The sequence below is a fragment of the Anabrus simplex genome, chromosome 1, assembly GCF_040414725.1.
Source record: "Anabrus simplex isolate iqAnaSimp1 chromosome 1, ASM4041472v1, whole genome shotgun sequence".
Classification (NCBI taxonomy): domain Eukaryota; kingdom Metazoa; phylum Arthropoda; class Insecta; order Orthoptera; family Tettigoniidae; genus Anabrus; species Anabrus simplex.
This window is the reverse complement of record NC_090265.1, coordinates 286,155,832-286,181,129: the sequence shown is the minus strand read 5'-3', so window position 1 is coordinate 286,181,129 and position 25,298 is coordinate 286,155,832. Positions and strand designations below refer to the sequence as shown.

At 38.8% G+C, this 25,298-nt stretch overlaps 1 protein-coding gene across 1 annotated transcript in view; it reads left to right on the top strand.

Moving 5' to 3' along the window:
• The first annotated feature begins 2,022 nt into the window (after positions 1-2,022).
• The window catches only part of Patr-1 (Protein associated with topo II related - 1), a 490,596-nt gene continuing 467,320 nt past the window's right edge, over positions 2,023-25,298 (top strand). The window contains exons 1-2 of the mRNA XM_067159788.2: positions 2,023-2,160; positions 4,873-4,969. Coding sequence (XP_067015889.2) covers positions 2,122-2,160; positions 4,873-4,969 — 136 coding nt within the window. The 5' untranslated portion in view covers positions 2,023-2,121. The remainder of the gene's footprint in view (positions 2,161-4,872; positions 4,970-25,298) is intronic.

The window sequence follows — 25,298 nt, the reverse complement described above, 5'->3', positions numbered from 1 at the left end:
AGTGTTGTGATCTTTTAAGTATTTGTCCAGCCATATAATGTACTCTATAGAGCATTTAAGATGAATGAAATTTAGCTGTAAATAATAACTACAGTACAGTATAAGACTGCTATTATCAATGGAATTGTTGTAATGATGGCCAGCTGGACATAAATTGTTGGTTTGAAGTGATAGGCCTATTGTTTGTTGTGACTATAATTGGTAACTGAACAGGAACAAGCATTTCAAATATCTGTGAAACATTTCTACGTTGTATGTAGGGTTAGAATGATACTGTCTGTAGTTTACATGAAAAGGAATGGAATGAAATGGCGTTTGGCTTTTAGTGCCAGGAGCGTCTGAGGACAAGTTCGGCTCGCCAGGTGCAGGTCTTTTGATCTGACTCCCGTAGGCGACCTGCGCGTCGTGATGAGGATGAAATGAAGATGAGACGACACATACACCCAGCTCCCGTGCCAGCGAAATTGACCTGAACCTGCCGAGAATCGAACCTGCGATCCCTGTGACAAAAGGCCAGCACACTAACCATTTAGCCATGGAGCCGGACACATGACAAGGAAATTTTCATAAATATCAATACTAGTATTACACATTTCCTGTTACTTTTCTTGCTTGTTTTGAAAGACAATTCTCTTTCTTTGGGAGGTTTCCTATTATATGTCAAAGACTTAGGTGGATTAGGGACTTTGAAAATTGTTGGGATGGAATTCCACTTGAGTAGTTTCCGTCCATCTGCCCTCTTTAGTTCAAATTGCTATTCTTCAAAATGATGCTAGAAGAAAATACACCGGGCGAGTTGGCCGTGCGGTTAGAGGCGCGCGGCTGTCAGCTTGCATCCGGGAGATAGTGGGTTTGAATCCCACTGTCGGCAGCCCTGAAGATGGTTTTCCGTGGTTTCCCATTTTCACACCAGGCAAATGCTGGGGCTGTACTTTAATTAAGGCCACGGCCGCTTCCTTCCAACTCCTAGGCCTTTCCTCTCCCATCGTCCCCATAAGACCTATCTGTGTCGGTGCGACGTAAAGCCACTAGCAAAAAAAAAAACACCATAATAAGACCTATAAATATAAAACAACGTTCATATAAACATACTGTTATTCAGGAATAATACGAATGTATAACTTCACTAACCTCCCACAAGAAGCAATTATCTGTAGGTTGCCATTTGTCACGCCTACAGTTTTGTACCCACTGAGCTCTTCTTTGCTTATCTCTTGGGAAGCGAAACACTCTAATTCCGTCAGTTGTCTTATTTTGACAATTTGGTGCGGCGCAGTATCCCGTTTTCCTTCAAAATAGAAGTAATAACTCACATCATTACTTCGGGCACGCCCACTTAACAACGACATTTGAGACCCAATATGGCCACCACCGCAAAGGATTGTGGTAGCGTGACCAGACCTCCCTAGACAGACCTTGGTTCTTGGCGGACTTTAACATTGTTATATGCGGAGTAATTGTGATGCTGTGTTGATTTTGTGCAACTTATTGTGAATATTTTTTCTGTCGGTGAGTGTCTGTGAGGTTGAGAAGAAGGTGCACTGTTGTGTACTTCTCTATTTCGGTTGAAACTAAAAAAGCATAACAATTGACGTCCATAGTTTCCCTTCCGAGTGCGGTTTAAGGGAGAAATGGAAGCATATTATTTCTAGAAGTGATAAAGTAGGATCTCTTTAGGTACCGGTACCTAGCAATTCTTCTCATAAAACAGATTTCAGTGTAAGCACATCAATCAAATTTCCTTCTGTTTTCATTGTGTATCCTGTTCACAAACAGAAAAATGTCAAAAGCAGGAAGCGTCCAGCTCCCAAAAATGATGTATTGCCATCAAAATTGAGTAAACGTTCCGATTCAGATAACGATGAAAATACCATATCTTCATACGTCAGTGTGCTGTATTTCGCGGCCTTGTGTATCTCATAGGCCGCGGTCTTGCCTTAACTTTTTTCCTTTTACCTTCAAGGAGTAAATGGGAAACATTCGTGCAATAAAGAATTTTCACTACAAAGTACGATTCTGGTGTTGGTATTCATGAGAAGTTTAAATGTGAAGTCCGCCATGACAGCTGATTTTATTGCTGTTAACGTGAGGAGTCATGACAAATTGTAGGAGTAAGAACAAATGGAAGATTCATTTTTTGGTTTTAATACGGCTTTAGATGTTAGTATCACCTTCTCCAACACAATTATTTTACCCTAGTAATGTATACGAATTGTCTTATTAAGAGAAATGTGGTTAATTTCTCAGTGTTAAATGTGGCTGAAATTTTCACTATACTTAATCGAGGTTTGACATTTGTTGGTGGATCTTTCGCACACTTTTATACTCTTGTTATAACTGCGTTATGCTGATTCGTTGGGTTATTACTCGACAGTGATGAAATGTGTGTTTCCCATTTAGTTGGCTGTTTTCAGTGCTTGCATGGTAACTGAAATTGCAGTGTGAATTCAGGCTATGTCTGGCAGTGATCTTCGTGATGTGTACCGTTTGTGCAAGTCAGTTTAATTGTGGAATCTAGCATTTTTCTTCCGCTGGTTAAGTGTAGTCTATAGTTGGTAGGGCATGAATCACTCTGTACCTGCGTGTTAAGTACATATTTTGAGTTTATAACATGGGCAGGTCTATCTCATGAATTGTAAGCCTTGACGATAGGAGTCTGATCCAGAAGAAAAACGCTAGGAAGGTAGTGAAGCATATATTAAGTGCTATAGTCAGGTTTGTTCGGAAAGAAGAATTTGTGAAAATTTGTCTGAAGTGTTTGATATTGATTGAAAATTGTCACATTTGCCCTGTTTTTAAACAATTTTTTTTCATGACACAGTCTTTTGTGTTGAGCGCGTATGCGTAAAAGTAATGTGCTCTACATATTAATGAATTGTCATCACCTTTCGAATGTAGGGAACTGTCACGGTTTTTGTGACTGATGTCAAGAAGTTGACCAGTACATTTTCATTTGACATATTATCTAGTTGATGTGGTGGCTTGTAATCTTTTGAAACTTCACTGAATGTAAAAGAGTACAGACCCTCATTTGGCTTTAACTTCAACATTTTATCATGGAACCATTCGTTTCAACTTTAGGAAAATTCCATGCACGATTGTGTATTACTCGCACACTTTTTAGTGATAGATTTTTGTACAGGGGTGAGTAAGGAGGGAGCTCTCCCGGTTTCGGTAATACTGCCAGCTGAATGGAAATGAAATCTGAATTGAATCGGTAATGTGATCGATCAATGTGAATTTTCTGAACCTTTATTATTTTAAGCCAACAACTGTGTCACACACACATTATATAACATTTCTCAATGCAAATCTTGTTCCTAGCATAAATTCTATAGTTTGGCTTTTGCTGTGTAAACAACAGCAGTATTAGTACTATCTGCGCACTTTTTAGCGATAGATTTGTGTACGGGTTTGAGGAGTAAGGAGGTAGGACTTCCGGTTCCGTTAGCACTGCCAACTGAATGGAAATGAAATCTGAATTGAATCGATAATAAGATCTATCAATATGACTTTTCTGAATCTTTGTTATTTTAAGTCTGCAACTGTGTCACACACACATTATATAACATTATATAACATTTCTCGATGCAAATCTTATTCCTAGAGTGAATTCTATAGTTTGGCTTTTCTGTGTAAATAACAACAGTACTAGTACGCAAAGTGTACGCCAGATGTCGCACAGCGATTCATAGTTTGTGTTTCAAAGATTGCCAGTACGAATCTCGAAAATTGCCGAGGTCGATCGCTTCAGCACTATGGTGTAAATCTATTGCTAAAAAGTGCGCAGATAGTACATGAAGTGTAGGCTACGCCAGATGTTGCACAGCGATGCATAAGTGTTTTGTTTCAAAGGTTTCCAATACGAATCTTGAAGATAACTGAGGTTGACAGATTCAGCACTAGGGTGTCCATCTATCACTAAAAAGTGTGCGAGTAATATATTGCAGTGTCATAGCTTTAAGGCATCATCACTGGCTGTAGCTGCAGTCAGCACACTCAAGTTTTTGGAAACACTGCCTGTCTTTGTCCTGGAATTCTACTGCTTGACATCAGATTGTGGTGTAAAGTTGGAAGCTGGGTTTACTTAATGCACTTAACCGTCGAAGTGCCAAGTGTTTTTCTTGAAATGCCAGGCCGTTTACTGAGATATTGCGCACACATTAAAAAAAAAAAAGTTAAATCTCTTATAGAGACACCTTTGACATGCAGCACGTCATTTTACTGAGAAAACCATATGTTACATGCCTTCTGTAGGAGTCTTTCAAATATTTCACAGTAGCTGAGGCTGCAGGGGGAAGTTGGTAAGAACAGCTGACTTTGCGCTTGCTCTGTGCTTGAATGAGTCATTTTCGGTTAGTGAAGAACGAGATGCTAAAGCCTTTTTTTTTTTTTTGCCTTCAATTTCATTCTCTCTGTTAAAGCGTCACTGAGAGATGTTGTAATTGGTTAAGGGAATGCTTAAGTTCGTTGCACGATTGTCATAGCCGTGAGGCCCTGTAGGGCAGTACGGCAGCAAATGAAGCATCATACGCTAAATAAATAAGTGAATGCTTGCATTGTGTGTTTCGGTTGCGATGTTGACATTCTAGAAATATTACATTGCATTGCAAGCATGAAGTTTGGCGCTTCGAGGGATAATGAGACTCTATTAAATGTTTTATTTAGAAAATATTCTTGATTATACTAGGCAATTTTTTCATTTCACTTTTTTCAGTTATGGCATCTGCTGTGTAGTGCAAGAAAATTCTAGAATATCTTTCTTTATAAAATAACATGCCTTAGTTTGATACAGTTGTAAATTTTATTGACAAGTTATGGACAACATGTAATATTCTGCTGCAATATAATTGAAGTAAATATTTTTTGCAGGAAGATGGACTACATGATGAACCTGGTCAAGGTTTGGATGAAGAAGAGGAAGAATATGATGCTCTAAATGATGAGACCTTTGGTGCTGATGCTGTCGGTTAGTAAAATAGTTGGCCCCAAATGTTTAAATAGTATTGTGCTATTTATTGAATAGTATTGGAAAGCATGAAATACCGTATAATCTTCAATACCACCCGCACTGTTTCTTCGAAAATATTGCTTCCTAAATTTGGTGCAGGTCTTATTTAAAATTTTGGAAAATTTATCTTTCCGAATGCGCGTAAATTGGTCATCACCGCCGGCGCGGCTTGGCAACAATGTTCTCTCGGCTTTCAGTATACACTACTTTCACGCTTGGCGCCAGTCTCACGCACATTCTCAGGGTATAAACACGAATTCCACAAAGCGTTTGCGATCTTTTACTGCGAGTGAGAAACTGAAAGTAGTTCGGGAAGCCAAAACTATTGGAAATCGTGCCGCCAGTAGGAAATACGATATTGACGAGTCGTGTATTTGCGATTGGAGAAAAAAGAAAAATGTGCTATTAACATGTAGTGATGATCGTAGAGCTTTTTGTGGACTGGGTGTACAGTTTCCAGAAATTGAAAAGAAAAAACTACAAATATGTGACAGAAAGGCAGGAATTGGGATATGGTGTGTCAACTGAAATGTCAGCTAAATGCATTAGAGATCGCAAAGGAACTTTCATGGGAAGGGTTTAAGGCAAGCTGAGGATGGGTTTGTAATTTTTATAAAAGAAATGGGTTGAGCGTACGAAGGCGCACCTCAATTTCACAGCGTCTTCCTGGTGCCTCCGAAGAGAAGTTATTGTAGTTTCAGCGTCACATAATTTGGTTGCGGAAATAAAATTCATATTTGCTTTCCCAAATTGGCAATGCAGATCAGATGTCAGTCTACTTTGAAATGCCAATGGACAGGACTGTTAATGTTAAGGGTGCGAAAAGTGTTACCATTAGAGCAGGTGGTAATGAAAAACAATGGTGAATGGTAATGTTGTGTATTCTCGCCGACAGAACCAAATTGCCACCGTACATTGTTTTCAAGCGAAAGGCGCTTTCTAAAAATCTACCCGCTGGTGTTATCGTCAGAACTCCGGCTGGATGGACAGTTCACTTGTGGAAGACTGGGTAAAGTGTGTCTGGCAACGTCGCCCTGGTGCATTATTGGGACAAGAGAGCTTGCTTGTTCTCGACAGTTACCGCGGCTACACAACAGACGCTGTGAAGAAACATATCAAGGATGGGAAAACCGACTTAGCAGTCATTCCGGGCGGGATGACGTCTATGCTACAGCCGCTGGATGTCTGCTTGAACCGTCCATTTAAAGCAGCCTTGAAACAGCTCTGTACAGAATGGATGGCGGCTGATAATCGCACACTGATGCCAACCGGTTGCATTCAGCGCCCGGAAGTTCAGCTGCTGTGTTCGTGGATTTTGATGGCATGGAATCATATCCCTGGAGATCTCATACGGAAGAGCTTCAGGAAATGTAGCATTTCTAATGCTATGGATGGCAGCGATGATATTTTGTGGGAAGGTGATGGTGATGAAAGTTCCGAAGTTGAAACTGATGATGATGAACTCGTTGGATATCGTTCTGGTAATGTTTGTTTACTTTTATTTGTATTTTCTAATCATTTGATGTGTGTTAGTAAAGATTGTAAATAATTTTGACTTCACTTTTTTTAAAAATTTTTGTTCTTTCAGAGTAAGGGTGCGGGTCTTATTCGGTGGCATGTTGGTGGGTGGGGGCGGTAGAATAACAGCCACGGTATCCCCTGCCTGTCGTAAGAGGCGACTAAAAGGGGCCCCAGGGGCTCTGAACTTGAGGGGAGCATGGGTTGGTGACCACGAGGACCTTAGCTGAGTCCTGGGATTGCTTCCACTTGTACCAGGGCATCTATCCTTATCGACCTCCCTTGGTCAACTCTTGTTCTTTTCTGACCCTAACGGTTTTACGTTTGGAGGCCTAGGGAATATTTCATTTTCATGCCCATCTTGGCCCTTGTCTTCCTTTGGCCGATATCTTCATTTTTCGAAGCGTCGGATCCCTTCCATTTTTTCCCCTCTGATTAGTATTATCTAGAGGATGGTTGTCTAGTTGTACTTCCTCTTAAAACTATAATCATCACCACCAGCAACACCGTTGGCTGAATGGTCAGCATACTGGCCTTTGGTTCAGAGGGTACCAGGTTCGATTCTCAGCCAGGTCGGGGATTTTAATCGCTTCTGATTAATTCTTCTGGCCCGGGGCTTGGGTGTATGTGTCCGTCCCAACACTCTCATCATATTCAGACAACGTACCACACTACCTACCACTACAGAAACACGCAATAGTGTTTGCATCCTTCCATGTAGGGTTGGCGTCAGGAAGGGTATCCGGCCGTAAAACGGGGGGCAAATCCACATCCGCGACCCCGGAGATGTGGGAAAATGCGGTAGCAAAATAAGACATATTGCACCAGAAACGTTGGTCCAGCATTAGTATTGAAGTATTTCAAACCTAAAAAATGCGCCGCACACCAACAGAGCAGCTGGCATAGCAAGCATGTTGCGATTGATGTGAGATCCAGCTCGCCAAGGCTAAGTTGCGTCATCCATAGAACCTTCCAAATATTCTATCATAAATAACTTATATAGGAATTATGATACGAATATAAGAATAACATCACCGTACCCACCATTTTAATATCTCCAATACCACCAAGTTTCAGTAAAATCTACCTCAGATTAACAAAGTTATTGAGAAGAATAAAACAGCTTCAATCTCCAAGACTTTGATATAAAAGAGGAGTGAGAATTAAACACGACACAGTCTTGTCCCACAGTGAAACCATGACGGTTGGCTGATGGAAGTTGGTGCTATGATGTGGAACCTACGATCTCAACTCTGCTAAGTTACAGTGAGAAGAACTTTGAAACATTTCAATAGTCTTGCGAACTTAGTCGTAGAATCGAGAAGTGTAATAATCATTCACTACTGATCTGCATTTAGGGCAATCGTCCAGGTAGCAGATTCCCTATCTGTTGTTTTTCTAGCCCTTTCTTAAATGATTGCAAAGAAATTGGAAATTTATTGTACATCTCCCTCGGTAAGTTATTCCAGTCCCTCACTCCCCTTCCTATAAACGAATATATGCCACAATGTGCCCTCTTGAATTCCAGCTTTATCCTATTATTGTGATCTTTCCTACTTTTAAAGACTCCACTCAAACTTATTCGTCTACTGATGTAATTCCACGCCATCGCTCCTCTGACAGCTTGGACCATACCACGTATGATATAGATGTTGATTCCCATAGGGAAAATTTATAATTTATAATGTCCAATAATGGACCATTTATATTGGTATTATAAATTTACTAATTTGGGACAAATATTTCAGGTTCCCTATGGGAATCAACATCTATATCATCTGATGGCCTGGCAGGCATCAGTTTTTGGTAATGAGGCAAAGTGGCCTCCACGGTATGCACTAGCCATGCGTCTTGGTGGGTGTGCTATTTACCAACTGATGAGCTCAACTTAGCACACTGGGGCAAAACGCTGGCAACGAGGAATGGGTTAGCTGGGAAATTTATAATGTCCAATAACGAAACATTTATATTGGTACATATCACTTAGTCGAGCAGCTCGTCTCCTTTCTCCCAAGTCTTCCCAGCCCAAACTTTGCAACATGTTTGTAACTGTATTCTTTTGTGGAAAATCACCCAGAATAAATCGAGCTGCTTTTCTTTGGATTCTTTCCAGTTCTTAAATCAAGTATCCCAAGGATCCCATACACTGGAATCATACTCTAGTTGGGGTCTTACCAGAGACTTATATGCCTTCTCCTTTACATCCTTACTACAACCCCTAAATACCCTCAACCATGTGCAGAGATCTGTACCCTTTATTTACAATCAAAATTATTTGATTTCACCACTGAAGAATTTTCCTTATATTAACACCTAGGCACTAACAATGATCCCCAAACAGAACTTTCACCCCATCAACACAGTCATTAAAACTGAGAGGACTTTTTCTATTTGTGAAACTCGCAACCTGATTTTTAACCCCGTTTATCATCATACAATTCCCTACTGTCCATTTCAACATTATCGAGGTCATTTTGTAACTTATTACTCAGTACAGAATATCATCATCTGCAAAAATTCTTATTTCTGATTTCACTTCTGTACACATATTATTGATATATATATAAGACAAGGTTTCCTTAAGGTACTCTGGTTTTCCCTGTCATCTTTCATTCCATCAACACTTTCCATTAACATTTCATTTCATCTGGCAGTCAAACATTTTCAGCTAGGATCACTTTCTGTGTTACATGAATAACACCACATCTGTTTTCCGCTGGGAAACCCTGACTTCAGTTTGAACTGCTTTTCATGTCAATATTTCTCCCAGACTCTTCACTCCTGGACAATCAAAGTCCTTATCCAGTCCAAAATCATATTAAATTTCTGAGAACGTTTCTGCTCTTTTCAAGCTTTATTTATTTATTTATTTATTTATTTATTTATTTATTTATTTACTAGCTGTTACCCACGGCTTCGCTCGTGATTTCGTAAATTGATAAAAATTAATTTTTCCTCGGTTCTGCTTTAAGGCATTAGCCTATCTGAAAATCCCTAAAGTATAAAAACTTGCCGAAAAATTGCATTTCATTTACCCCAGAACCTCTTTGTAAACCACGTTTGTGGCATTGCCTTTTGGGGCTAAGATGACCAAGCTACTGGCAGAGCTAAATCTGGAACATGTGACATGGAATTCTACATGTGAAAAACAGTCCTCTTTTAAGTAAAAAAAAAGAAAGGGTTTCTTTATTTCTAAAGGAGATTCGAAATGCTAATTTTCATGCCTGTAATATTTTAGTTTTTGAGATATAAATATCCTCATAGAGAATTCAACCCCTTCTTCACTTATTTTCGATCTCTAGCTTAAGTTTATTTTCCGAAAACAAAAAGTACGTGTTTCTTTATTTTTGAAGGGGGATTTCAAATACCAGTTTTCATGTCTGTAAAATGTTAAGTTTGAGATATACCTACTGTAAATATACTCATTTGAAAACTGCCTGACTCCTTGGCTGAGTGGTCAGCGTTGAGGCCTTCGGTTCACAGGGTTCCGGGTTCGATTTTGGGCTGAGTCGGGGAAATAAATCGCGTGTGATTAATTCTTCTCACGGGGGGGGGGGGACACACACACACACAGGTTGTTTGTGTTTGTCCCAACACTCTCCTCTTCATATTCACTCAGCACACCACTTTACCAACCACAACAGGAACACGCAATAGTAATTGCATCCCTATACAGAGGGTTTGCGCCAGGACGGGCATCCAGCAGTAAAACAGGGTCAAATCCACATTCACGACAGTTCGCACCCGCGACCTCACAGGTGTGGGAAAAGCGGTAGAAGAAGAAAATACTCATTTTAAAAATTTACCCACTATTATTTCACCCCCTTAAGTGTATTTTCTAAAAAGGTGTGTTCATTTATTTTTTAAGGAGCTTCGAAGTACCAATTTTAACGTCTGTAACGTCTTCAGTTTCTGAAATATATTGCACCGCTCCCGCGTCCAGGTGGGATGCACGAGTTTCCAGACTAGCTCTTAATAATAATTTCATCTGCCAAATGTAGCTGGGTTGTGAGTTCCGAGTGAGAAAGAACACCAATGGCTTACGGTAGATCCCAACCTACGTAGATGAACGTCTTCAACACGCTTATGGTCGGTTACCGTGTTTGTATGATACCGCATTTTTATCGTAAAATCAGACTATCATGGTTTGTCAAGGATTCCGTATATGTTATCATCATAATCGCAATCAGAAATATTCATGGTAAGCTTATATCTAATACTTATTCTAGGTAGACATTGAAAGAATTAAAATGTTTCTACTACTCAGCTTTATTCATAAATTGATCTAAGAATGAGTTGAAATTAGAATAGAGTGTCTTGAAAAATTATCCACACACTGTAGTTGGTTTCCTACGCAATCATCTTCTCGATGATGTACTTATGTTGCATCGGAGAAACTAGGTTTAGGAAAACCTCTAATAAATAAATGAACTCAGGCCTCCTTCATCTGAATTCTAGTCCTGGCCTATCGAAGAATTATATCCTAACTAAATAGTATTCAAGAGAATTAAATGAAAAGAAAAATAAATAAATTATATGATCAAGTAAAATTATTCTACATAATTGTAAAAATTGGATGCATCCTTAAGGTTTAAATATAAACAAGCTATACTTCCTACTATATACAATGTCCAAGTTAGGTTTGAATTGAAAATGTAAAAACGCAAAGAAGGTGGCCAATAATTAATTAATTAATTCATTAATTAGTTAAGATCTGGAATCTTTCCATATTAAAATAAATTGCTTCTCAAAATTACCAGAATCCAGTCGTGTGAACCTACATTCACATATAATTAAAGAAATGTATATCACTCAGCTGAACACTTCACATTAATGTCCGCACAGTAGAAAAATCGTGTAGGAAAATTAATGTCAGTTCATTAGGGAATTTTTCTAGTTAAGGCTTCAAATTTTTCTCATGTTTCATATTTCGTTTTTCAGTAACCTCCACATAAGCAAATCTAAGTCCACCTTAAGTCGTAAGCAATTCTCAAATTAACTTCATTGTAAGATTCATGTGACTAAAATTATTCAATTAATATTTTAATTCATGGCTGAAATTCAATTAAAGTGCGTATATGACTTAATAAAGCATTACCAAGTGTATATAATTAATCTTCCAATGAATAATACCATAGGTAGAAAAAAATTGACACATAGGAAGACTCTAACTTCATCTAAAATCCACATATGAAAGACTAAGTTACCAGTGATGGATTAAGTTGCTCCCATAAAATCACAAGTTAAATTGCTGTCTGTGGGAATGCATGAAAACAATCGTAGGTATGTCAATGAAGGCCTAAATATTGACGTAGGTAGCCTCTCGGCTCTTCTGATGATCCTACTTACTCAATTAAGTCTATTCTGATGGCATTAAGATCGTATCCTAATCTGTATTATGTATATATTAGGGAATCAAATAGCAACCGAAAACAGTGTGCTTCAATACCTATACCTTAGCATGTGCAACCTACACATACTACCATCTCTCGAAGAAATACTATGACCAACTTCCTAAATATCAATAACTATCACCATCAAAATATACTATCAACTCATATACTTATTATATTCACTATTTAACATTTCAATTCTCACGTAGCATTCACAATAAAAGCACTTGTTTCATCAAAATGCGCCACATATGTGCCATAACCTACACATATATAAATCATTATCATTACTGTCATAGTATCAAAGATCAGCACATCGTAACCTTAAAATTGTGCCACTATATTTTATCGTAACACTCCCTGAATACGATCTTTACGCATATTATTTGTTAAAGCCATCACGCACATAAATATTAACTTCCTCTTAATATTCTAACACTTCACTGACAGCGAATTATGAAAAATATCAATCACTTCTCCACTATTATATTGACAAACTTACGAACGGCATTCACTGGTATTTTAACGCCTATGTCTGGGATTTACGGTATCTTCAGATGAATACCTATCTCCTTATAAGTACACTCGTATATTAACTACGCACACACAAAATATTATGACTAAAAAAATAAGGTTTTCTACTTACGACACGACTCAAGTGGGGACTTAACTTTGCTTATTGGAGACTGACTTCCATCTCGCTGTTGATCGTCATGGGATGGTAGGCCTCGCTCCATGGTTCGGCTTAAGTAATCGGGTACATCTCGTCATCACAGCTGATTACTGTCCTCCTGGATCATCCATCTCGTGAAGCGTCACCATAGCCAGAGTAGTCTTTGCCTCAGCTTCTTAGAACATCATGACGGTCTTCATTGCGTCAAGGACAGAAAAACACAAGGCATTAGTTGATTTATACATGTCGAAAACTGCTCAGTAGTGCTAATGCGATAATATATCTGTTTTCTGGTACGTCTAATTTGTTTATATGAACTCTAAATATCGTCTTATTTCCGCTGCCTCGCTCGCCGAATCGATGTGAGATTTACGTGCTTTTAGAATTGCACTCTATTTTTCCTTTAATTCAGCTCTCTTAACTTCTTGCAGTATCGGGCAAAGAAAATGTTCCGAGCCCAACCGTGACGTAGTACAAGTCCAACTTGACGTTTCTTAACAGCTGGTCTTTAATCTTGCGTATACGTCAATCACAGCTGATGTTTAGCAGGTTATCGTAGATTTGATCTTATCTTCAATAACTGATCAAATAATCCGATAAGTATTGGTTTCTTTATGCGATGCCGTCTTACTTCGATGCCGTGCTGAATTGAGATCTGTTCCAATGGAAGACTTTTTTTCAATAATCGATTTAAATAATCCGCTCTCGTCATTCTTTCGCACCGCCTTCTAAAGGTAGTTCTTTCCGTGATTGCCGGTTGAACTTATTGCCTCTTCAGCTCGTATCGCTGTTAATTGCTTTATTTTGATTCTTTAATGGCTGGAGCGCCATTTTTGTTCCAAATACGGCAACTATAGAACGGTGAAATGGCACAATATGTATAAATAATTCAAATCTTTCGTCACTTCTTTTCACACTCCTCCCCCCCCCCCCCCCCCCCCCAAATCAACCCTTAAGTGGATTTTCTGAAAGCGAAAATTTGTGTTCTTTCATTTTTAAAGGAGTTTCTAGATACCATTTTTCATATATCATGTTAGGTTTTTTTGATGTGTTGTAGATAATCTCGCTGCTGTAGAATCTTAGAGCTGACGTTGCCATGGTTACGGCAGTTAATTTCTTTATCCAATTCCTAGTGCAGGGGTAGTGTGGTGCCAATATCTCCATAACGGTTGGTTTTAGGGCCTGTAGGGCTTACTGAGTTTTGTTCTTTGCGTCAAGGGGCTTAAGATGAGCTTTGTCTCGTCCTTGTACTACAAATTCGATTTCACCTATATTAGCCTATTATTTTTATATCTCCCCCCGTCGCCCCCCCCTTCCCTCGAATTGTTTTGAAATAACATACAGCCCATGTTACTCGCTGACAATTTAGCTTTCTATAGGTGAAGAAATTTTTAAAATCGGTTCAGTAGTTTTTGAGTCTGTTACCAACATACACATTTTTCCTCTTTAGGCTATAATATTAGTGTAGAAAACATAAAGGTCCAATAATACTGCCTTGAGGGATTCCCCTCGTATTGCAGGGACAGATAACCTATCCTAATTCTCTGAGTTCTATTTTCTAGAAATATAGTCACCCATTCACTCTTTTTTCTAGTCCAGTTGCACTTATTTTTGCTAGCAGTCTCCCATGATCCACCCTATCAAATGCCTTAGACAGGTCAATCGTGATATAGTCCATTTCGACCTCCTGAATCCAAGAAAATCTGCTGGAATTCAAGTTGAGCTTTAGTGGACTAAACACTTCTAAATCCAAACTGCCTTCTTTCAAACCAGTTATCAGTGCGGCCAGTATCCAGTATTCGGGAGATAGAGGGTTCGAACCCCACTGTTGCCAGCCCTGAAGATGGTTTAACCGTGGTTTCCCATTTTCACACCAGGCAAATGCTGGCGCTGTACCTTAATTAATGCCATGGCCACTTCCTTCCCAGTCCTAGCCCATTCCTGTCCCATCGTCGCCCTAAGACCTATCTGTGTCAGTGCGGCGTAAACCCAATAGCAAACCAGTTATTAATTTTGCAGACGTGTCTAATATAATGGGAAAGTATGCTTTCCCAAAGCTTATATGCTGCATGTCAAACTGACTGGCCTGTAATTTTCAGCTTTCTATCACCCTTTCCTTTTCAATTTTTGTATCCTACTGTAAATGTCCTTGTTATCATGGGTAAATTTTAATACTTCTTTAGTATTAGTCACCTCTATCTGGACATTATCCTTGTAACAAACAATCTTTACGTACTGCTGACTGTATACTTCTGCCTTTTGAAGATCCTTGCATACACACTCCCCTTGTTCATTAATGATTCCTGGAATGTCCTTCTTGGAACCTGTTTCTGCCTTAAAGTACCTATACATATTCATCCATTTTTCTCTAAAATTTGTATGACCGGGCGAGTTGGCCATGCGCGTAGAGGCGTGTGGCTGTGAGCTTGCATCCGGGAGATAGTAGGTTCGAATCCCACTATCGGCAGCCCTGAAAATGGTTTTCCGTGGTTTCCCATTTTCACACCAGGCAAATGCTGGGGCTGTACCTTAATTAAGGCCACGGCCGCTTCCTTCCAACTCCTAGGCCTTTCCTATCGCATCGTCGCCATAAGACCTATCTGTGTCTGTGCGACGTAAAGCCCCTAGCAAAAAAAAAAAAAAAAAAATTGTATGACCACCAATTATGCTTGACATCATGTTATCGTTAGCTGACTTCTTTGCTAGATTACATTTCCTAATAAGTTCCTTCAATTTTTCCTTACTTAACATTATTTCTTTCCAATCTGTACCTCCTTCTTAGTCTCTTTACTTCTGTTATAATATGGTGGGTCTTTACCAGTCCTTACCACCTTTACAGGTACAAACCTATTTTCACATTCCTCAACAATTATTTGAATCCATCCCGGAGTTTGTTTACAAACTTATTCACCGTTTTCCACCGATCTAGTTAATTTTTAAAAACACCCTCATGCCTGTTTTATCAGCCATATGGTACTGCCTAATAGTCCTAATTTTAATATCTTCCTTTCTTTCACGTATATTTTTAACTTCCTCAAAAGCAGCTTCGTGATCACTAATACCATCTATTACTCTGGTTTCTCTATAGAGCTCATCTGGTTTTACCAGCACCATGTCCAGAATATTCTTCCCTCTAGTTGGTTCCATCACTTTCTGAATCAGCTGTCCTTCCCATATTAACTTATTTACTATTTGTTGGTCATGCTTCCTGTTGTTAGCATTGCCTTCCCAATTGACATTTGGTGGATTGAGATTACCCGCTACTATCACGTTCCTTTCCATATTGTTTTCCACATAGCTGATTATCTTACCAGATAATGCTGAATCAATGTCAGCGCTGCCCTTTCATGGTCTATATGCTCCAAAGACATGAAGTTGCCTATTATCTTTAGAGATGAGCCTTACACCTAGAATTTCATGTTTGTCATTTTTAACTTTTTTGTAGCTTACAAATTCTTTCACCAGAATGAATACTCCCCTTCATACCATTCCTATCCTCTCTCTATGATACACACTCCAATTGATTGGAATAATAACAATAAGTTAATTTATTAATTTGACAACCTAATCAATACAATAAGTCTTGTCTTTGTTGATTTACATTGATATGTTAACTAAAATGGTACATGTTTCGCCTTGTATTCAGACATCATCAGCCATGCCTTAACCTTGAAATAAAATCAGGCACCTTATTTACATATAAGTAAAATAAAACTAATTTTTAAAAAGCCTTGAAGAGACTTGAACTAAAATTAACATATAGTAAAATACTTGTACAGTATTGGTTTTAAAGATATTGCAATGAATGAGGAGTTTACAATTATTGGTGAAAGTATTTGCAATATTGACATTAGAAGGCTACTGTTATAATTAAAATGAAGAAAACAACAGTCTATTATAAACAAGTGGTAAGATTGCTATAAAATTATGTTGACCGACCAGCGGTTACAATTGGACAATGATGAAAATGACGATCAAAATCATATTTATTCAAAAAATAACGTTGAGTAAAATAATGCCGAAGGATGGTCAAGTGACCTTTAATTATTTGTTTACATGAAATAAAAGTAGAAAGTCAGTGGCATATGGTGAAGTTGTGGTTCACTTTCATGAAAAAATACGAAGTTATAGTTGAAGGTTGATGAACGATGTTTAAATTGGACCTCTATAGATCATCTCAATTTGATGCGATGCTAAAACGTTAAGAATATGGGTTTATTGACATTCTAGTCAAAAGGCATGTGACAGTTGAATCTGTAAAAGGAAACCAGAAGCATGGTGTTAATTGTGTGAAAAAATCGTAATAAAATGTTTAAGTGGAAATCGTGTACACTTACTATTTGACGATGGTGAGGGTAAGTTGTTACATTTGAGCTAAAAGTTATTGACGACTGTTGACTTCTTACTACGAGTGTTATAGCTGAAGGTTTGTGTTGGAAGGGGATCTGTTTGTGAAGGCGTGACTATGGGCTTGTTTGTAGTACTTGGAGAGGAGCTGCTATTGGTGGGAGAGAAAGAGGGGAGTGTTTTGCTGCGCGTATTGTAACGTTGAGATGTCATTGGAGGGAGCGATATTAGAGTGGGTGTGGCTATGGGTCTATTGGTTGCATTTGAATTAGAGGTACTGGCGGTAAGGGAAGGGAGGGGAGTGTATTAGTTGTATTATTTTGAAAATCAACTATCCACCCTTAAATGCTTGTCTATTCTCAACATTAATCAACTCCTTTGCATGACGAGTACCAAAAGTACGCCTTTCACATTAATCTCATTGGAGTTCTCGAAGATCATTAGCCTGTTCATAATGCTTTAATAATTAGTATGGAGACCCTCCAGTTTTTTACGTCGCACCAACATAGGTCTTAAGTGACGATGGGATAGGAAAGGGCTAGGAGTCGGAAGGAAGCAGCCATGGCCTTAATTAAGATACAGGCTGGTGTAAAAATGGGGAACCACGGAATGCAGTCTTCAGGGCTGCCGACAGTGGAGTTCGAAGCCACTATCTCCCGAATAGTGGATACTGGCAACACACAAGTGACTGCAGCTATCGAGCTCGGTCAGTAGGAATCAACCCTGGGCAGTTAAATTGAAAACATCCTCCAACAGCAATGATAGACTTGCGCTACAAACTGACATACATGCGTTATCATAATAGACCGTTCTGCCTTTCAGCGTTCTGTCTGCAAGCCTCTATGAATTTACTAAACGTCGCCACAATCCTCTATTTGCAACTAGTGCTATGGCCTCATTTAGTTCTGTACCTCTTATCTTAAAATCGTGAGAAACTGAGTCTGTCATCATCTTGGTCTCCCTTGACTTCTCTTCCCCTCCATAAGAGTCCATTATTCTTCCAGGTAACCTATTGTGACCGTACGTGTTACATTGACTAATGGTTCGAATGAAATTATGCATATGCCTCGGCTGGTGTCATGTAAGTCTACTCATGGGCACTTAAGTTCGAGTATTAGTCACAAATCACGCCGTTTATTGTTAAGCCTCAGTCAACATCACGAGAATGCATTTTCTTATAATTACTCAAAATTATTCTAAATTTTAATCTACAAATAAGAATGAGGATTATTTTCATTTGGAAGTATATTCCAATTTAATTAACTCATTTCTCTACAAAATATAACCAATAATATTGTCTGACAACATGATTAGATAATCAGTAAAATTGAATGTAATAGTAATAAACGCAAATAAATATCTATACGTTTGCTGGTTACTGTATCAATCGCAACAAATCCAATAACATTATACAGTTTGTTAAACATTGTAACATTTCTTAAAAATATAATGAAAAAAATATCTGAATAAATAAAATACTTGAAATAAATTAAATTAATAAACATAATTAATCAAAATGTCCGTAGTATGGGCGCCAGAGTTCACCAGAATGGATCCCTCGAATTTAGATAGAGCATGATAATTCTTTATCTCCCAGGGCATTCATAAAAGCTGCGTACTGGTACATCTGCTTCAGGCCTTACCTAACCTTCTGAAAACGACTAAATAGGTAGGAACTGCACCTCAGTTCATCAATAACTCCGCTGATTCTAAAATAACGAACTATATTCTCAATAAAATCCGTGCATGAGAACCTCATCAACACACCAAAATACACTTATAATACACGAACAAAGTATTACTGGGAGACTCCATAATTACAACAACAACAACAAAGAAAACAATGGGAAAGCGAAAGCGAGAACTAAGCCACCATTTGTGATTAGTCCGTTGAACAATGTACATATATGTAGATAAGAACCCTTCACTGTCTCTGTATCAACAGGACTTGCCGATTCTCATAATCGGCAATTATTATATCACACAGATACTGTACCTCATAATACTGTGTTCACTGGCTTTAACAATATTGTTAAAGATATAAACATTTGAGCAACACACGCTTGTCGTTGCTGAACATAAATTATGGAAAGTCTGAGATAGCTTTCACTAACATATAATGCCAGGCCGCCACAAGTGATACAATACCCAGTGCGTAAACACTCCACAGTTTGTAGATCAGTCACGTTCCACAAACGTTGGAAGTCCAGTCCAATATAGTGCAGCAGTGTCACTCCAGCACCGTATATCCAGTTTCACTCCCGTGTGTGTTAGCACCACTTCCTTCCCGTACAGTGTGTCCGCATTACTTCATTCTCATACCGTATGTAGCACTACTTCATTCCCGTACAGTGTGTGTCCTTCCCGCCATTTGATCACATGCTAAATAGACATCAGCATTCCCCTTCCTCTCACATGATCCGACTGGATTCATCCTGGCCATTCAATCATGAGTGGATCCATATGTCAAGACCCCGCCCTGAATCTCTTCCAGTGTCACAAGGCAGTCACAAGATCAACAAACTCTAGGGTGTTTAACATGACTCATCGGAGATTTCCGACCACAAGAAGTCCATCCCATCAAACACGGGGATATACACACAACTCATCCAAATTTTCCATATTCAGTATAGCAAGGTTTTCTGATGATGATGATGATGATGATAAATCAAATACTGATAATATCTCTCACTTTTACATATAGTGCGAGGGTGTGATATATGTACTATCACAACATATTAGTGATTATTTTAACATTAACTTGGTATTTCAAATAATTCACCAAAAACCAACATGAATTTGTTGAAGGCTTAAATAATTTATCATGACTTTAATTACCCACATCATTCGATTCAATCCATGACAAGATATATGTAAATATTTAATCGTTGATATCTGTTTTTGTTGGCCCAAAAATCATGTCCATCCGGGAGATAGTAGGTTCGAATCCCACTATCGGCAGCCCTGAAAATGGTTTCCCATTTTCACACCAGGCAAATGCTGGGGCTGTACCTTAATTAAGGCCACGGCCGCTTCCTTCCAACTCCTAGGCCTTTCTCATCCCATCGTCGCCATAAGACCTATCTGTGTCGGTGCGACGTAAAGCCCCTAGCAAAAAAAAAAAATCATGTCTTCTGGTATTCTATTACTATCAAAATCAACGCGTAGTTTAATGAAATCTAGTTAACTTGAATGTTAACAATATTCTACATCCAACGTTGTGTTATTCATTAATAACATAATCATGAATATCCGAGTATAAGATTGTAGCTCATTTCTAACAAATAATAAACCAAGTTGTAGGATGGGATCAGCATACTGCTGGAATTCTAAACTGCTGTACCTAAATGAACAAGTATCTAAATACCAATATCATCTAGAATAAGAGTGGTCTGGAATTGACGATTCCATAGCATCCGGCATCATCCGTGACTCGTCCTGTAAAATCAAATTCTTACCCATGATTATGAATGCTACGTGCTACATAAACAACTACTTAGCAGGAAATACTAAATTAGGCATTACATTATATGACACTAACATCATATCTAATTACATCATAATCCGCATTTCTAAGTGATATAATTCGGTATCGAGGATCTTCCAACCACAGTTAAATACTCAAATGCAAAAATTTAGCTTCATAACTGCATCACTGATTATCGTACATCATGGCTATTCACATGATCTACATGAATATCCTTCGGGAAAATATTTTGAAAATCAACTATCCACCCTTAAATGCTTGTCTATTCTCAACATTAATCAACTCCTTCGCATTACGAGCACCAAAAGTATGCCTTTCACATTAATCTCATTGGAGTTCTCGAAGATTGCATTAGCAATGCTTTAATAATGCTTTATTCCCAATTAACTATTACACAACAAAGTATCACACACATTATCCTTTCATTTATATTGACAACCCTATCTTCAACATTCCTATCTTTTTTTACATGCGCATCAGGCTCAATCCTAATCCATTGTCCACAGTATACAAGGCATATTCATCTCCGAAGAAGACCCTTCCATTTAAAATACGTATGAAGATCACCATAATCAATGTGGTAAATATAAGTATTTCTCTAGCGAAGACTCTCATACCTGACATGAAATTATAATGTGAAAGATTCTCAACCTTGACACATATTTATTATATTACTATCATTCCAATACAAAATATCTAAGCAATAAAGTGTCTGTTGGCAATTTACAAAGATGACATTTCATAAATATAATAGACATATTTTAGTAAAATTCCTGCATAGCACTCATGATTGCATGTAAAATCAAATAAGCAGCATACAGATAACGAGGATTCTGATGATACCGTTAAAAGAAACTCATCACACTCCACGAGATATCATGAAATTATTTAGCGACAATTCTATCATATCACTCAAGTTGTCTTCTTTAATCGTGTCACATTCTGACAACGGGAAATAAACTACTCTACTATAAATCAGCTACATAATAGAATAATGAAAGACAATCCCTTTGGGGTACTTATCCTGCTGACGGATTCAGGAAATGCAGCTCCATCGTCTCAGCTGTTAAATATCATGGATTGGACACTTTCAACATACACAGTTCAAACAAATTAGGGGAACATGTTTTTGAACGTATGTCATGCTCCACAAAACAATACCTCGCACCCAGGCGTATTACCAACTAAACATTTATTCTTTACCATTGAAGTATACAAAAGAACATTGATTCGTGTTAATTTTCAGAACACAAATGGAAATGTTCAAATAGGGGCGAAAAGAAGGTGGTTACAGTCCTAGAGGGTAGACTTTTATCACATTTGGGGAGCTTCAGTATGGTGTATGTCCTCCACGAGCTTTTATCACAGCTAGGCACCTACGTGGCATGCTCCATGTAAGTCTACAGAGGTCACGTTGCGGTATCAGGACCCATTCTTCAATGAGAACCTGTTTGAGGTCTTGGAGAGTCTGGTGGAACAGGACCCCCACGAAGACTTCTATCAGGCCTATCCCACACATGCTCAATGGGATTAAGGTTGGGACTTACTGCTGGCCATTCCATCTCCTGAATATCCAGTTCTCACGAGACAGTTCTGGTGATGCGCGCTACATGAGCCTTGGCATTGTCGTATGTGAGTACGAATTCAGGGTGAACACTGTATGCAGCAACAAACACATGCTGTAGCAGTATCTTCTCGATGTACCCCACAGCAGTAAGATAACCACAGACGACGACAAGATCCGTACAGCCAACAATACTGATGCCACTCCATACCATCACAGAACCTTGTTCGAATCGGTCGCCTTCCTGGACAACATTTGGCATGACTGCTCACCAGGGCGTCTCCGTACACGTTGACGTCCATCACGCTGTGTCGGGGGAATCTGGACTTGTCTGCGAACAACACAGGTCTCCATTGTTGAAGTTGCCAGTTGACATCGGTACGGGCAAACGGAAGGCGAGTTGCGCGATGTTGCTGTGTTAAACGGGGCACTCGAACAGGACGCCTGGGTCGTAAGGACATCTTTCTTAACCTGTTCCTTACTGTCTAGTCAGACACCGTGACTCCAGTGACCCTCCTGAGGTCTTGTTGCAGTTCTGTGGCAGTTGGTGAATGACGCCGCAACGCACAGATGGTCAGATATGTCATTCTGTGGGGTTGTCATGCGTCCAAGATCTTGCCCAGCCCTCCTTGTGAACTGGCCTGTTTCATTGTAACGATTCCACAAGCATTGAATAACTGACGGAGAGACATTGAGAGCCACAGCAACACAATGAAAAGTCCATTCTTCCTGGATCAAATTGACGGCCTTTGCGAGTTGAACCTCTTTATTTCTCGTGGGATGTACTGGTTGATGTACAATGTGCTCAAATGACCACAGTAGTCTGTGTACATCACGACACACCGCTATTCACTTTGTTCTGAGGGGTCACCTGACTGTTTAATGCATAGGTACACGTACAGATGGGGTATAACTTTGATTTGAAATACCTTGAGTAGCTAATGTCTCAAGGTATGCTGTATGACTATTGGAGCCTCATCTACCAAATTACGTTCACATACCAGACGTTACAAAACATGTTCCCTTAATTTTTTTGAACTGTATTTCCAGACCCTCCAGGACACCATCCTGGGTTTAGGCCTGCATGGTCTTCTTAGTTGACATCTTACAATAACAATCCATTACATATATCAGCATCATGACCTGAAACTTGTACAATAGTATCTTTACGTCATACACCAATATATATCTACCAGCGTTTTAACTCTATACTCGCCTTATAATTCTTAATTAACACTTTCAGCCCCAGAGGTATGGAAGGCACATTTCCTCCCAGCCCACGATGTTTTAATTAACACGCGCTCAGCCCCATGTGAATCATTCTGATACACACCAAGTAAGGCGCTCAGCCCCATGTGCATCATATTGACACACATGACAGGGCCTTGTTCTTCAAAGTGTGAGGCTTTCAGATTCACACGTACATTGAAATAGCATAGTGTCTTCTTCTCCCTGGGGCTGTGGGACCACAGGACGGTGCTGGGTCGTATATTGGTCAAGTAAGAACAATGTGCTTTGGTTGCCCAGAATTCAAGTACATGTGTATGGACTGTTTTTTCAAGAAACATAGATATGTAGCGAAGTAACAGAAAGTAAAATGTTGCTCTTAGTAAAATGTAAAAGAAATCAGTTGAAGGAATCTACTGAGTTTTGTATGTATTTACGCCTAATGCTGATTCCTGTGTCCATTTTTTAAAATTTCAAATTCTTGTCACCTAATCTAACCTCGCCTATTCTAACGTAATTTAACCTAACCCTGGTAACATAAAACAATATCCAAATCTGTATGGAAGTGTTTGAAATAAAAATAAATTAATAAATAATATTTTTAAACTATTTGTGTGCGTGTATTAAAATGACGCACACGAAAAGTGCATACATAACTTACTCAGCCCATGTGCATCTTATTGACTCACACCTTATTTAGGAGAGTTCAAGATGAGAAAATGTTTTTATTTGTTTTAAAACACCTGTAGGCCACCAGAATAACGAGTTCATGCAATAGTAAGCCTTGGGCTGTGGGTGAATTTATCAACTTTCTGGCTGGGTTTAACGGTGTATCAATTTGATACACATGGGGCTGAGCTCATAACTTACCATGTATCAAATTGATACACATGGGGCTGAAAGTGTTAAATTCTATCCTATGATTTACAGTTCAGTTCTCATATTTTCTAGATATCAGCTATTCAGATTTTGAATAATTAATAATCAGATCTCTATCCGTCGTAACCGTCTTAGTTGATGTTCGGTCTTCTTCTTCTTCAAAAAAAACCTTTCATCTTCTCAAGTTACCGTATTTACCCGAATAATCCCTGCCGTCGAATAATGCCCGCACCCTCATTTTAGAAAGGCTTATTTTGAAAAAAATGAAATGAACGAAAATTCCTTTCGTCGGAAGAGTAACTCAGGCATAAACAAATATTTCGTATCACTCCGCGAGGTCCACGTGGTCTTTACGCAAATATCACTGCTATGAAATATATTTTCCATGAAAATGAGGAAGTAGGTCTACTTACGTGACAGGTATTTCATTAATCTGAACTTGCAATAGGCTCGATTCCTTGTAGATGGGAAGATTCATTGTCTCTTGCATCACTAGAAAATTTATAATGTCCAGTAACGGACATTTATATTGGTATTATAAACTTAGTCATTTGGATCAAATATTTCAGATTCCCTATGGGAATCAACATCTATATCATCAATTTAGTCTTCGAAAGGCTAATTTTCTTACCATACTCATTTAATCCATTTTCAAGTTCCAAGATCTTAGACTGCAGGCTTTCGGCACAATCTGCCATTAAGACCAAGTTGTCAGCATAGGCCAGACTGCTTACTACATTTCCACCTAACAGAATCCCTCCCTGCCATTTTATACCTTTCAGCAGATGATCCATATAAACTACGAACAGCAAAGGTGAAAGATTACAGCCTTGCCTAACACCTGTAAGTACCCTGAACCAAGAACTCATTCTACCATCAATTCTCACTGAAGCCCAATTTTCAACATAAATGCCTTAGATTATAATAATTTACCTTTAATTCCGTAGTCTCCCTGTATGGCGAACATCTTTTCCCTTGGTACCCTGGCATATGCTTTCTCTAGATCTATGAAACATAAATACAGCTGTCTATTCCTCTCATTGCATTTTTCAATTACCTGGCACATACTGAAAATCTGATCCTGAGAGGCCCTCTGTGGTCTGAAACCACACTGGTTTTCATCCAACTTCTTCTCAACCAGTGATCGCACCCTCCCTTCCAAGATGCTATTGATTACTTTGCCTGGTATACTAATCAAT